Raw genomic sequence first — 14,659 nt, 5'->3', positions numbered from 1 at the left:
CTTTTACGTGTTTTTTGCTTAGTTTTTGTCTTATACGTACTTTTAGGCTAGACATGGTGGATAAGATTTCAAGCAAACCAGAGCGTAAAAAAACGTATAGCTGCATATACGTTGATTTAGCCTGGTTTTGTCAAATAGCCGCTTTTTAGACTAGGAATGCTTAGAAAATTAGTGCAAATACGTCCTATTTACGTTTTTTTTCTCGAAAACTACGCCACATATCGGAAAACGGGCCAAAGTGGACGATGCAGCTTAATCCGTACATTACGAATATCACAAAAAGTCGATTTCGGCAAAATGTCAAGTATTATAGTTTTTACATACATGTTGTATTTTTGTTCCTAGTTGCGCCAGGCTGTATATACTAGTGATCACTCAAGGGTTTGCTTGTAAAAAAATATGAAGCTTATCGCGAGGTCCACAGCTCACAAAGCCACTAGTCTAAATTAGTTACTTTAAGATCTGTCGGGTTACTCGTTCCCACGTTGCGGTGTATAACGTGGAATCCCAAAGCTCGTAAACTGAGCCTTGGCAAAATTCCGGGATAGTCCTAGGAAGAAGATGAGTATAGGAAGCATTGAAAAGATGAAACATCAACTTTATTTTGTAACTTCTGAACATTTTCACATGACATACCTACATGACAACACCATACAAAAATTACCACTGTGATAGCAAATCGAAATCATTGAGTCGCTGCATTACAAATCCCCGTTTCTTTTTCTTTTTGCCCTCTTTGTCATCCTTTTCCGCTTCAGCGACAGCCTTAGCTTTCGTTTTTTTCTTAGGTTCTGATTCTTTCATTTTCTGGATTTCACAATCCATATCGAATGGACATTGGTCAGCTGGATAGAGTGGCATCATTATAACCGGCACGTAGTTAGATGCACCTCCGTCTTTCTATATATTAAAATTGAAAGGTAGAAATTATAAAAATACCTAATAGTGTGTATTCTGTGATAGGACCTGATCCTAAACATTGAAATCGATATGTTGTTTATGTAATTATTACTTGCATTCAAGTCTTTATAGATTTTTGCATATATTTTCGAACTTTTCTGCTAAGTATGAAAGGTTATATTTTTGGCATAGTGATGTATCGACCTCAGATCAATAACCTATCGACATTTACAGCTTACTTATAATTTGGCCCAGGACTGTCTCATTTTAATTGATGAGTACAGTCAAGGGCATAAATATATATACATTCCCAGTCTCAAAAATATGTGTACGCTCAGACAATAAAATCGTGTTCACATATTTTTGAGCCATTAGTCTGGATCGATATTTTTGCCTTCGACTGTACCTATAGTTTTCTTTGTTCTTACTTACTGACAGATTGTGTTTGCCAGACTATAGTATAATACTAAAAACCGGTCAAGTTCAGGTCGGACGCGCGCACCAAGGGTTCCGTACTTTTTAGTATTTGTTGTTATAGCGGCAACAGAAATACATCATCTGTGAAATTTTCAACTGTCTAGCTATCACGGTTCATGAGATACAGCCTGGTGACAGACAGACGGACAGACGGACAGACGGACAGCGAAGTATTAGTAATAGGGTCCCGTTTTTAGCCTTTGGGTACGGAACCCTAATAAAAAAGACATTAATGATCATTGATGAATGTTCCTTTTATTAATATTGTTGGTTTACCTATCTCACAAAACTCAACATTTTATTTCAGATTTCCAAAGGACGAGGAATAGGGGATATTACTGCAATGTTCTGCCACCAGAGTGCAGCACTAGCTTTTTTAGTGCACCGTAGAGTAACTTATTCATACTGTACCTTTAACAGGTTTTTGACAAGTTTTCAGGGGACCTACCGGAAAACTCGAATCCGAAATTGCGTTATCTAGCTGCCTCTTTATCGCTCGAATACTCAAGAGTGACAGAGATCTTAGATAACGAAAGTTCGATTTTCTTGTTTCGCGATAGACCCTCAGATTGTGGTAGTGGCGCCACCTACGCCGAGTTTCGCGTAATATTCCCTATTATTAAATATAAAAAAAATATTACACGAACGTTTATTTTTTTCATTTCCTATTTGGTACATGACTAGAAACTATAAGTACTTAGTCTTTTAGCATTGGTAAAAAAGGTAAACCATTTCCACGTGTCTTTTTATTGACAAGTTTTTTTTATAAATATAGCAATATTTGACTTATCCCCTCGAGCGGCAAAGCAATATTTTAAATTTTCGCGCCGTGCGGCGCGCAGTTGCAATGCGGCGTGTTTCCATATTACAAATGGCGGCCCGCCGCACGCGCGGTTGTCAGAGAGCGTCTCATTCGAGGTAGCTTGCCGCTCGAGGGGTTATGAAAGCAAAAGTATGTAAATGATCGTATATTATATTTATTGTGACTTATTTTCAAAGTGTTTTTCGATAAAACGACACGTTAAGATCGCTCGCCTTTTTTCTAATGATAAAAAAAACGAGCGGTATAGTTAGACGGTTCTGAGTGGTAGACTGCAAATGAGATAAAAGCTATATTAGGTACATGCATTAATTCTCATATCAGGCGGCTCTTTGATTACAAGGATTGTATAATTTTTATACTTATTATGATTTTTAGAATATGAAAATTATAAAAAGTATAAAAGTTATGCAAATCCCTGTATTCAACGAGCCGCCTGCTACAGATTTCTTGAAATTGCCGCGTTTTTTCAGGTTGAACTTTCATTAGCCAGACTATTATCAATTTGCCAATTTCGTGTTTATTTTTTTACACGGCACAAACTTATGCATAATTTATCGATATAAAAAGTCGACGCAGTTACATCCCTAGCAAATTATCAAACTTGTGACACCCTACACAAATGAGGAATAACAAGCATATATGCATCTCTTTGCGACACATTATCTAATTCGTAAGGAAGTAAAGGACAATACATATTTGCGAAGCAATTTTGCCCGGCTTCTATGCTTTAGTTATTATTTTGAGGGTACGTAGGTTGTTTCTGGTATGTTGTCAGGAATGTTAAAACGTGTTTTTATTGTTTTTAATTGTGTCGCATTGCGTATGTTCTGTCCCTCACGGTCGCACGGGTGCACATCTATATAAAATACTAGGTGTATGGTCTAGGTACTTCAGTGTATGATGGCGCCGCCTATTTACTGTTTTTTACGGTCACTTTTTGATACACGAAGATTCATTTCCTTACCTCTACCTTCCATAAGTTGAATCTTATTAATGTCATAAATTAAAAAGATAATCAATAAGGTCGAAGGAGGTTTCATACTATTTATTACCTCAGCTATTAACACATACAGGCTACTCCAAAGTAAAAAATCGTAATTTGTTTATTTATTCGTAACCACCGGTACACCGGTTGTTATGATACTTGGTATACAGATTCTAAATACCCTAATGCATATGTAAATTTCAACTTTGTCCAAAAGCTAAGGACACCCTAAATGTATAGACAAACGTGGAATTAAAACTCATCCAAGTTTCAAATCAAAAGAATGTCCCATGAAAAAGTAGAAGCGCTCAATCTGGATTCAGCCAATATTTTCTACAGTTTTCTAACTTTTCTAGCGCAGCCCCACTTGTCGTTTTGAATATTGTTGGGAAATATGTATGACGATTAATGACTCAATATGTTTACTGAATACGGAATATTACGAGAAACTATGCGCAGGTGGCGCCATTACCACAATCTGAGATAATCTGAGGGTCTATCGCGAAACAATAAAATCGAAATTTCCTTATCTAACATCTCTGTCACTCTTGCATATTCGAGCGATAAAGAGGCAGATAGCGAAATTTCGTATTAGTGTTTCCCGGTAGGTCCTCTGTAAACAAACCGCCTTGATGCAAAAAGCCTCATTATCACGAGCGCTTTTTCAACACGCGTTAACACGTTCACTGCGAAGCTGCATTTTGTGAACTCGCTCTCAGTGCGTTACAGCCCATGAGAGTCCTGTATTGAACTTTCTCGCTGTGCGGTACAAGTCAAATACAGCCTGTATCAAGGGGTTTATATTTTACCTAAAATATCTTTACTAAATATATACTTATTAAATTTAATTATGAGAATGTTTAGTCTAATAACTAATCTACCTTATATTGCCTTCGCCGAAGTTGATGACTGGTTGAGCTTTTATAGACGAATTAATTAACAGGTCAAAATTGACTTGTAACGCACAGCCAGGACGGGCATATGTAAAAGTGTCGATGATTCAGTAGTGATGGGAAAGATAAACAAACAAATATATCGATTCAATTTATTGTTTTTTTTATTAGGTATATATTTTTAAGGCAATTCTTACTAATTTGAATGTGTATGCATTTTTGTATATAACATTGTTTTTGTATTTGAAGGAAACTTGTCAATGACTGCACTAACGACTCAATAAAGTGAAGCAAATTCCCTTTTTTACTAAGGGGCTGCATTGTATACAATCCAGGCGTTTACAAGTACCAAATAAAATGCTCATCATTAATTTTCTGTATCATTGTGATCCTCTTTTTATGATCGAATAATATGCAGTCATTTGGTCACTATAATCATAATCTACAAACGTGTGTATTGATAACAGAGTAACAACACTAATGCGCACTACCCTTATCTACAGTGCTATATAAGGCCGTACACAACAGGTCATATAGGCCCTGTACCGCACTGAATAGCAAAAGTTTTAATCTGGTGCGCACAGGTCTTACGTGACCTGTTAATTAATTTATATTATATCGGGTAGAATGTTAAATGTCAACCATAAATTGACTATATAAAACAATTAAAATATCACAACACTATCGCCTTCGCACCAGGAGGATGTTACGTATTTCGGTCGCCGCACCAGGCGAAAGTCCAGTACAGGGTTAAAATGACCTGTTTCGCAGTGAACGTGTTAAAAAAGCGCTTAAATCTGCCCGCACGCTAAATTCGATTTATAGACCCAGGCTTAAAGTTAAAAATCCAACAACACTTGATAAAAAGCGCTACCGCCATCGTGTGAATAAATACAAATGTTTCCATTTGTGTCATTCAAACGCTTTTTTAACGCGCGTTGAAAAAGCCCTCGTGAGAATGAGGCCTAAATGTCATATTTTATTATCTCTGAAAACTTGTCAAAAACCTGTTAAAAGTACAGTATGAATAAGTTACTATATGGCTTACTAAAAAGGCTAGTGCTGCACTCTGGTGGCAGAACATTGCAGTAATATCCCCTATTAGTACGTTAGCGTGAAACATATTGTGAATGAGGGCTAACGCGTATGAATTCGCCGCTAGGGGCGCTAGTGTAGATGGTGGTCTTTTCCATAGTTCGAAATGTCAAATGTCACTTGTCACTTCAATGACTGACAGCTGTTTTTTAGTCTTTTGGACCACCATCAACAGAGGCGCCAACTGGTGAGCAAAAAAACGATAGCCCTCATTGTCTAATAAATGAGTAAAGGGTCCAGGGGCCTATTTTTCGAGCGGTATTAGTCTAATATTATTAGTGTGTTGCCATGGTGACGGTAATCCATAAGGCCCCTCCACACTCGTGCGCGAATTGCGGCGCGAAGCTGCGAAAGTGAGTGTGGAGTCAAGTTCGTTAATCAGCGAAGTCGACTCCACACTCACGTTCGCGGCTTCACACCGCGTATTCTGGAGCGAGCTATACGACTTGACAGTTCGTGACTAATATTAGGTATTAGTCTAATACCGTCTTGAGAAATAGGCCCCAAGCAAAAATTATCACTTACCTTTTCAGCAGCGCACTGGCAGCAATAGCTTTGAGCTGCGGATACAGCATTAGACTTAACTAAGTGTGCCACTAAAGCTTTCAATTGTTCCTCGTCTAAACATTCTGGTTTACTTTTCTGCCAATTGCCATCTGGGTTTAACGATACTAACACTGGTGCAGTCATATCCAGAGCCTCGAACCCAGGTTTTGCCAATGGTCTGCCGCCAAAAAAGTGTTACAGTTAATAATATTGATGAATGCTATAGTAGTAGTAGTAGTAGTAGTAGTAGTAGTAGTAGACGTGCTAAAGGCCATAGGTAACGATGCGAGTAACTTCAGGTGGAGTGCAGCACACCTCTCGACACCGCGCGCTGCCATGCGTCTCACATGCCGGTGTTCTTTGTTATAAGGAAACCAGGACTAATAGTAGGTAAATTATGTTTAAGTATTAACTTTCTAAATAAGAATTAAATGAATTACAATAATTTAAATTATAAATGCATACCTAGTTACTAAACACAATAATCGATAATGTTACATTTCCATTTAAACGCATTTTAGACATTATTAATTTCTCGGATAGGGCGGTATAATAAAATATAGGGCATTTAGGGAGTACAGCGAGGAGACTGGAGAGGCAAGGTAGGTAGGTATATGACTGGAGTAATAACGCCCCACTCCTGAGAATTAATGACTAGACGCGTTTTAGGATCGAGCCGGGCGGGCTGCATGTGATGTGTGATGTGATGGCTCCTCTCCACGATGGTCCAGCCAGAGTTGGACAAAAATTATCTATTTACGAATAACCGGGAAGATAACTAAATCATCTTTTATTTGAAATAACTAAATATAACTCGTCATTTGTTATATTGAATTTACCTAGATCAGTTTCATTTTTAGGGTTCCGTACCTCAAAAGGAAAAAACGGAACCCTTATAGGATCACTCGTGTGTCCGTCTGTCTGTCTGTCCGTCGTTAAAAAATTAAGTTTTTCAAACTATATCGTGTTATAATCAAATGAAAGAGCTCATTGTGAGAATCTTAAATATAATTTTTTTATAATTTTAGGATAAACAATTTAGAAGTTCTTCAAGAAAATAGGCAAAAAATGACCATTCCCCCCTTTATCTTCGAAACTACTGGGTCTAAAATTAAAAAAAAAATAAACAATAGATCTTTACCTATAGATTACAGGAAAACCTATTAGAAATTGCAGTCAAGCGTGAGTCGGACTTAATTACTTAGTTTTTGATCCGACCCCTACGGGTTTTTTAATTAAACACATTTCACTCACGTTTCACATAAAAAATACATTGTTTAAATTGTGTAATATACGGAAACCTTGGAACGCGAGTCCGACTCGCACTTGGCCGGTTTTTAGCTAGATAAATTAGTTGGGATTTTAAATAAAAAATGAATGTCACTAGCACAGTCATGTATAGGGGTAACTAACATGTCGGTCATTACCTCAGGGTCAACAATTCTAAAACGGAATACCTAAGTAAACTATTACTAGACATCGGTGTTGACATAGTCCTCCTTCTGGAAATACTGATGATGCCCACCTCGCTACACGAGGTAAAATACCGGGATTTGATTATACATATACGTGGAGACTTCAATAGCCACCATACCAGCTGGGGATATAGGAAATCTGATGCCAACGGGGAGACGATCATGGACTGGGCTGGGGAGATAGGAACAACACTTTCTTAGCCGTTTCTAACAAAAGCAAAGGAACGTTCAAATCAGCTCGATGAAGAAGTGACCATAACCCGGACCTAGTCTTTACAACAAGAGCAATGGACGGTACCCCAGTGGCCGCCGAGCGGTACGTGCTAGCGGATTTCCCACACTCAACACCGCCAAGTATTAGTTGTCATAGGTCTGAAAATATCGATGGTTGAGTCGTATCCTGCCTAACACCACCTCGAGGAAATTTGCTTATATGCTGCTGACCTGGCCCTTGTGACACAAGAAAACAGCTTGGAAATGAGACAAAATTCCCTGGAAAAGGACCTCAACCCACCAACGGAGCGGCAGCTGACATTCACGAGGGTTCATCATACAAAGACATTTACCACTATACGAGTTTTCGCCCGGGAGGCGATTGGTCATGGAAATCTGTTCCTGACCCGCGGTCTACAAGGAGCACCTAAGCAGCCTATCTGCAAAACTAAAGACCCGGAAGGAAGCATAGGGATGAACGTATGGCCACGTGTTGAGAAAATAGATATAGAATAAAATAACGTTGGAGACTAAAACCCGATTGCAGGCCAGTGCATACACCAGGCCTAAGTAAGATAGAGTGCCTAAGAGAGCACTGGTGAACTGGTTGGAGAGCCGGCAGTAAAGTTTCGAACCAACGCGATACCGCGACCGCGATGAGATGCACAATGGTTTCCCATAAAAGTGATGCTAAGTCCGAATTTGATAGTCTGCCACGGCGGAAGTTGCCGATAGTACAAAAAAGATAGCCACTTCCGGTGCGAAACAGGGGGGGTCATTTAACCCATCTGATACTGCAATAATAGCTATGGCATCAGTTAGAAATTTACTGGTAGATTCAGGAAAGCGAAATCTGCCAGTATGATTCCTGCCGGAAGTGCTTGGCATACGCTCTCAAAGGTGACCATCGGGACCCCTAAATTAACCCATCTGATACCAGCATGAAACCAATTCCAGTCGGTAGATATGAACCTTCTCTTCAGGAATATATAAGTCTGCCAGGGCGTTTTCTGCCGAAACACCTTGACATACGAGATTATGTAAGCAACATCCGTGGAACCCTTATTTTGGAATTTACAGTTGATAGTACTCGGCTCCTGAAGTATATGTAAGTATGAAACATTATAGGTTTTATGATGTTATTTTGAGAAAATTGGAAAACAAATTTGCTTTGTAAAAAAACTGTGTTAATGAGATAATTAAATGAGACCTCATTGAACAGATTCTAAAACCTCTTTTAAATATAAAAATTAACTGGCCACTTCACGTTGAGAAATCAAATGACACGTTGACAATGACATTTAAGACAAACAAGCAGTTAAATACATGATGATTATTTTTTAGATAGAATTATAGTTTATTTATTTTGTTCGGTAAATAAAGAAAAAGTTATGAGAAATTTTCTTAATTTCTATTAAAAGTTAATTGTTCTAGTGTAAAATACCATCTCGTAAAATTTCTGTAGCTAATTTGTTAGCACCTTATATATAAATAATAAAATAATTTCAAATTAAAATATCCTTTATTTACCAAAATGAACAAAATTATTATTATTACATACTTATTGTAAACGGGTGTGAAAAGACAGGATTTTCAACGTCAAGGACGATTTTTACCAATAATCCAAATATGAACATTTTACATAATTTTTTGAGTCCCTTGTTAGTTTTTCAATTGTGATGACTCAGGAATAAATATATGTTTTCATCACACAAATATATGCCCTTATCGGAATTCGAACCCAAGACCATCGGCTTTGCAGGCAGTAAGTAGGCCAGACTGGTCGTCAATAGATTAGTTATCTCAATTTGTAGTGTTATAAAACAACACCCTGAATGTTAAACTACGTAATTTTTGCGTCAACGTCAAGAAATGTAGGGGAGAGGTGGGCATGACGGGATACTTAATGTTTCAAGTCCAATAAAACTGAAAATGCTATTCTTTTTAAGTTTTTGTTATTTTTATATTTGGTAATCAGCCTTTCATAATCAACACTTACTAGGAACTCTCTAGTTAGATAATTAAATTACAAATAAATTAAAATGGCCAAAGGTCCCTTCTCACCATCTTGCCCCCTAGGTATCGTAAGATGAGGAACCCCTACGGGACAAGATAAGAATGATTCATAGAAATATTATATTTAGGGCCTAAACAAAACTTCAATTTTTGGCTATTGGAACCATCGTCTGATAACTTCTCATGAACTGTTTTACTTTTATTTCTTAAGTCGTCTGAGGGACATAAAATGTGTTTACAGCTAACATGTACCCCCATCTTCCCTTTATAACAGCATCCACCGCTTTTTTCTTGGCCTCTAACCACTCTCCTCTATTTGACTTTCTTTTATACTTTTTCACCGTTCTACAAGAGAAGTCTTCATCAGTTTATCACTTTAAAACTACGGCCGTCAAGATGTACTCCATCTTGCCCCATGTGCCTAATGAAATTCGAGTTTTTTGTAAAAAAAACCGTACTTCAAACCAAACAAGTCCTTAGCTGTTGGCGTGATTGCTGGGCCATAGGAATAAATTAACAGTATATATGTGCTGGTGATAATAAGGAAACAAACGCAAACCAAGTAAAACACAAAAATCGGCCAAGTGCGAGTCGGACTCGCGCACGTAAGGTTCCGTACCATAATACCATTACGCAAAAAACGGCAAAAAAGTCACGTTTGTTGTATGGGAACCCCACTTAAATATTTATTTTATTATGTTTTTAGAATCATTTATTCATCAATTGTGCATTACAGGTAATGAATACAGGTGTTAAAAACAATTAGTTATAGTTTGTTGTTATAGCGGCAACAGAAATACATCATCTGTGAAAATTTCATCTGTCTAGCTATCACGGTTGATGAGATACAGCCTGGTGACAGACGGACAGACAGACAGACATACAGACAGACAGACAGACAGCGGAGTCTTAGTTATAGGGTCCCGTTTTTACCCTTTGGGTACGGAACCCTAAAAATAACAAGGAATATGGCAAAAACAGTTTTTTTGCAAATAAATAATTAACGACACGAGTTATCTAGCCGGTCACTGTGCGAACTGATTGCCATGATGGCGACGCATCGTCATGCACTAACGGGATTCTGATGGTTGGTCAGTCGTGTCGCCATATAAAGCCGCTACCCCGTCTTATTCGTCTTGCCCCTCTCTCCCCTACATAAGATAGTGATTAGATACACCAAATAGGTGAAAAAACGCCTCAAGCGTAAAAGAAACCACCAAAAATAATTTTATGTCGCATTACAAGCCTGATTTAGCTATGAATACTAATACCCCCTTATTCGTAAAACTTTACGAGCCTGAATTAGTTAAACTATGTTTTATCCTTTTCTTACAAATACATAAGTCAAAATGACACAAAGACAAACGATTCATATAGCTAATTCAATGACTATCAATCATATTAATCACATTATTTAATTTATTTTAACTTAATTTATTGTAAATATATGTTAATAATAACATAATAATGTACAAATATAAGCATAGAGTAATAAATTAATAAGCCTGCAGTATTTGAAATGTCCATAATATTACAATTCCAAAATACGGGTACCACGGATGTTGCGCCACAAAATCTCGTATGTCAAGGTGTTTCGGCAGAAAACGCCCTGGCAGACTTATATATTCCTGAAGAGAAGGTTCATATCTACCGACTGGAATTAGTTTCATGCTGGTATCAGATGGGTTAATTTAGGGGTCCCGATGGTCACCTTTGAGTGTATGCCAAGCACTTCCGGCAGGAATCATACTGGCAGATTTCGCTTTTCTGTATCTACCAGTAAATTTCTAACTGATGCCATAGCTATTATTGCAGTATCAGATGGGTTAAATGACCCCCCCTTTTTCGCATCGGAAGTGGCTATCTTTTTTGTACTTTCGGCAAGTTCCGCCGTGGCAGACTATCAAATTCGGACTTAGCATCACTTTTATGGGAAACCATTGTTCATCTCATCGCGGTATCACGTTGGTTCGAAACTTTACTGCCGGCTCTTCTACCAAACGTGTCTAGTCTTCACGTCCTTCAGTCATGATGATATGACAAAAAAGAAGAAAACTATAGGTATTTCCAATAAACATTTTTAACTAGAGATCAATGAGCGTTACTATTACTACTACAATGTTAAATGAAAAAAAATATTGGTAACAAACTACGTAGTACGGGAAATTAAGGTATATTTAGTGAAAATAGTAAACTGTATATTTATACAATTAGTGCGTATAATGTATTGTTCTAAATATAATAATAAACTCTGAAGTTCTTGTTGCTCATCAAAATAATTAAACTAAGTATGTAATAAAACTGTAAAATCGAAAAACTCGAAAAAGCCGGTTTCATCAAATTAAAACCCGGATTTTCTAATTGGCTAGAAACCCGGTTTTTCCGGTTTTTTCGAATTCGGTGAAACCGGGTTTGTGACCCCTAGTCATGTACAACTAGAAGTGGTCGGGCATGATGAAATGAAAATAACCTACAAAAAAAAGTAATGAATGTTTTGTACATACTTAAATATATGAAATATAAATAGATGGGACATGACTCTTGAGTAAGGTCCGTCTTCTGTAGTAGCTATTCAACACACTTATGGATAGAAACATACACTGCCGGGCTAGCACATGATTGGCGCGAGACCGCGAGAGTATCTCGCCGCGACATAGACTACCCGTCCCCCTTTAATTCATGCAGTTAGTAGAAGACGGCGAGATACTGTCGCGCCAATCATGTGCTCGGCCTACTGTTGATCGATCGTGTCGATACTGAGATGAAATTGGTATACTGCCTGTTTTGGCCTGTGATTATTTTATTGCATGTTGAAAAAAGAAGAAGAAATTAAGCATCATAAAATCATGGAGACTATATACATCCATAATAAAATGTCAACCAAACTGTCAGTTATCTTCATCTAGAATCTAGATAATTTATTTATATATAAAAAAGTTGTCAACGCACTATTTGTGATTGAATTTATCTTTGAACGAATTTATTTGAAATGATCTTATTTGAAATAATTATCTAGATAAGAAATTATCTAAATAACGCCCAACTCTGGGCCCAGCGTAGGCCAGTCTAAGAGACGTAGCTATGCGGTGGAATGAGATAGCAATATCACTTGCTCCCTCTAATCTAACGCATAAACGCGTGCCTTGGACTGGCCTACGCTGGGCCATCGTGTAGAGGGGCCATGAGATGCATCATGCCGAACACTGCCTGACTTGAACAAACATGTATCACGTTGATCGAAGTTAAACTATCGTGAGACATATTTCAAAATATTTAGATCAGTACGGTTTCACTCACTATTATTTTTAGTCGCTTTTGGCGACATGTTTCGGATTCATCGGGAATTCTTCCTCAGGCACGATTGTCCGCGGCGGCTGTAGCTGTACGTCGTGCCGTGCACTGCCCGCGCCGCCCGCCTCGTCGCTCGTTGCGCGCGCGCTGATGGGGCGGGTCGGGGGCGCGGGGCAGTCCGCAGATGGAGTCGTCAAGTGAAGGTCTGGTAGGGCGGCTGTATCGACCGAAGTCAAGCACACTGCACTCACTATGTCCCCGCGATCGTCACAACACACTTCCCGTTTGACCTTAGGTATTATAGGCTTCCATACAGGTGGCAACATCCAGCCTCCGTCCCGATTGAAATTAGGGCGGCGTCCAATCTCAATCGCCTCGCGAATCTTACGCGCTGCCTGAGGAAGGATTTCCGATGAATCCGAAACATGTCGCCAAAAGCGACTAAAAATAATAGTGAGTGAAACCGTACTGATTATGTATCACGTTCTTAGAAAATCTCTTTTTAGGGTTTCGTACCCAAAGGGTAAAAACGGGACCCTATTACTAAGACTCTCTGTCCATCTGTCTGTCTGTCCGTCTGTCTGTCACCAGGCTGTATCTCACCTTAACCGTGATAGCTTAGACAGCTGAAATTTTCACAGATGATGTATGTCTGTTGCCGCTATAAACAACAAATACTATAAAGTACGGAACCCTCGGTGGGCGAGTCCGACTCGCACTTGTTCGGTTTTATTTTGTTTGGCATGGTATGCAATGTTGAGCAAGTACCTATTGAAATAAGAAATTCATACTTACATATCTGGAAGTCTCGCTAATAGTTCTTTTGTTGCCATTATGAGGTTAAAAAGCAAAGAATTTTTACTTAAAAGTTTTAAATTAATATGTTTTTAGTTTAAATTAATTAAATTTTGAAAATTTTCTATTACGAACTCCAAATTTTTATATCATTTTCCTTTAACAACTGAATTTTTTTAGTGTCAAGCTAGATGTCAAGTGATATTTGAATATTAAACCAAAAAGTTTGAATATCTCATACCTCAGTGATAATTCAAAAAGTTAGTAACTTTCTTTAAAAAAGCTTTATCAGGTTTGGTTTGCCATTTTTAGGGTTCCGTACCAAAAAGGTACAAAAGGAACCCTTATGGTGCGACTCTGTCCGTCTGTCTGTCTGTCTGTCACATTGCTAAATATCTCGAGAATGATCGATTTGAAATTTGGAATAGTTTTGAGTTATGAACAGCGCTAACCTTAACACATTGGAAGTGTAATTTTCTTTTTTTATTAATTATGAAAAATGCCCAATATAAAGAGGGGGCAAAAAATCGAGTGGGATATCATTTGAAAGAGCTTGAATTGAATATTATAAAACAATTTTTTATTTGTTTTCCATAGTGAAAAAAATTGAATTATGAAGGAAAATGTGAAAAAAATACCCATTATCATAAATATTACAGGAAACATACATATAATCACACAGCCTCTCTTAAAAACTTTTATTTAATTATCAAAAAACATTTTCTAATTTATATAAGTATCTGCAGTTAAGTACACTTCCATAAGTCCCGTAAAATAGGTATTGAAGTAGAACTGTTTCATTTTGTAAAATTGAAAAAAAAAACAATGAAATTACATATTTTCAAAATTGCTTTCTTGGGGTTAGACATGAGCATAGACATGACATGAGGATATCACGTATCATTTGTGGTATATTGTACATAAAAAAATCAGCCATATCTATCTCGAGGAGCCCAACTTGCCATCAATATTATACTACTTTTTGCTTGGTATGCTTTAAAAATTCTTTTTGTTTTAATTGAATAAGATGGCTGAAATGTAATGATGTGGTATATTTTTAGAATTGCCTTAAAAAGCCCTTTCGTATAATATACGATAGGTTTTAAAAAAAACCATACAAAAAAAAAATATGTTTCAGCACCCATCCTGA

The 14,659-nt window shown here is 37.6% G+C and overlaps 1 protein-coding gene across 1 annotated transcript; it reads right to left on the bottom strand.

Annotated features, from left to right (window-relative positions):
• Window positions 1-615: 615 nt before the first annotated feature.
• LOC134753922 (uncharacterized) lies at window positions 616-13,666 on the bottom strand. Its single transcript, XM_063689898.1, has 3 exons — window positions 13,510-13,666; window positions 5,699-5,897; window positions 616-900 (listed from the first exon to the last, which is right to left on the bottom strand). The coding sequence occupies exons 1-3, from the start codon at window positions 13,545-13,547 to the stop codon at window positions 661-663; spliced, it is 477 nt and encodes a 158-aa protein (XP_063545968.1). The 5' UTR covers window positions 13,548-13,666; the 3' UTR covers window positions 616-660.
• Window positions 13,667-14,659: the final 993 nt, after the last annotated feature.

Source organism: Cydia strobilella, chromosome Z (genome assembly GCF_947568885.1).
Source record: "Cydia strobilella chromosome Z, ilCydStro3.1, whole genome shotgun sequence".
NCBI lineage: Eukaryota > Metazoa > Arthropoda > Insecta > Lepidoptera > Tortricidae > Cydia > Cydia strobilella.
The sequence above is the reverse complement of the archived record's forward strand: the minus strand, read 5'-3'. Positions and strand labels throughout refer to the sequence as shown.

Coding starts and splice junctions, on each gene's coding strand:
- LOC134753922 (XM_063689898.1), bottom strand. CDS start 13,547: ATGGCAACAAAAGAACTATTAGCGAGACTTCCAGATAT. Junction 5,898..13,509: donor TTAGCGAGACTTCCAGATAT/GTAAGTATGAAT, acceptor TTTTGGCGGCAG/ACCATTGGCAAAACCTGGGT. Junction 901..5,698: donor GCCAGTGCGCTGCTGAAAAG/GTAAGTGATAAT, acceptor TTTAATATATAG/AAAGACGGAGGTGCATCTAA.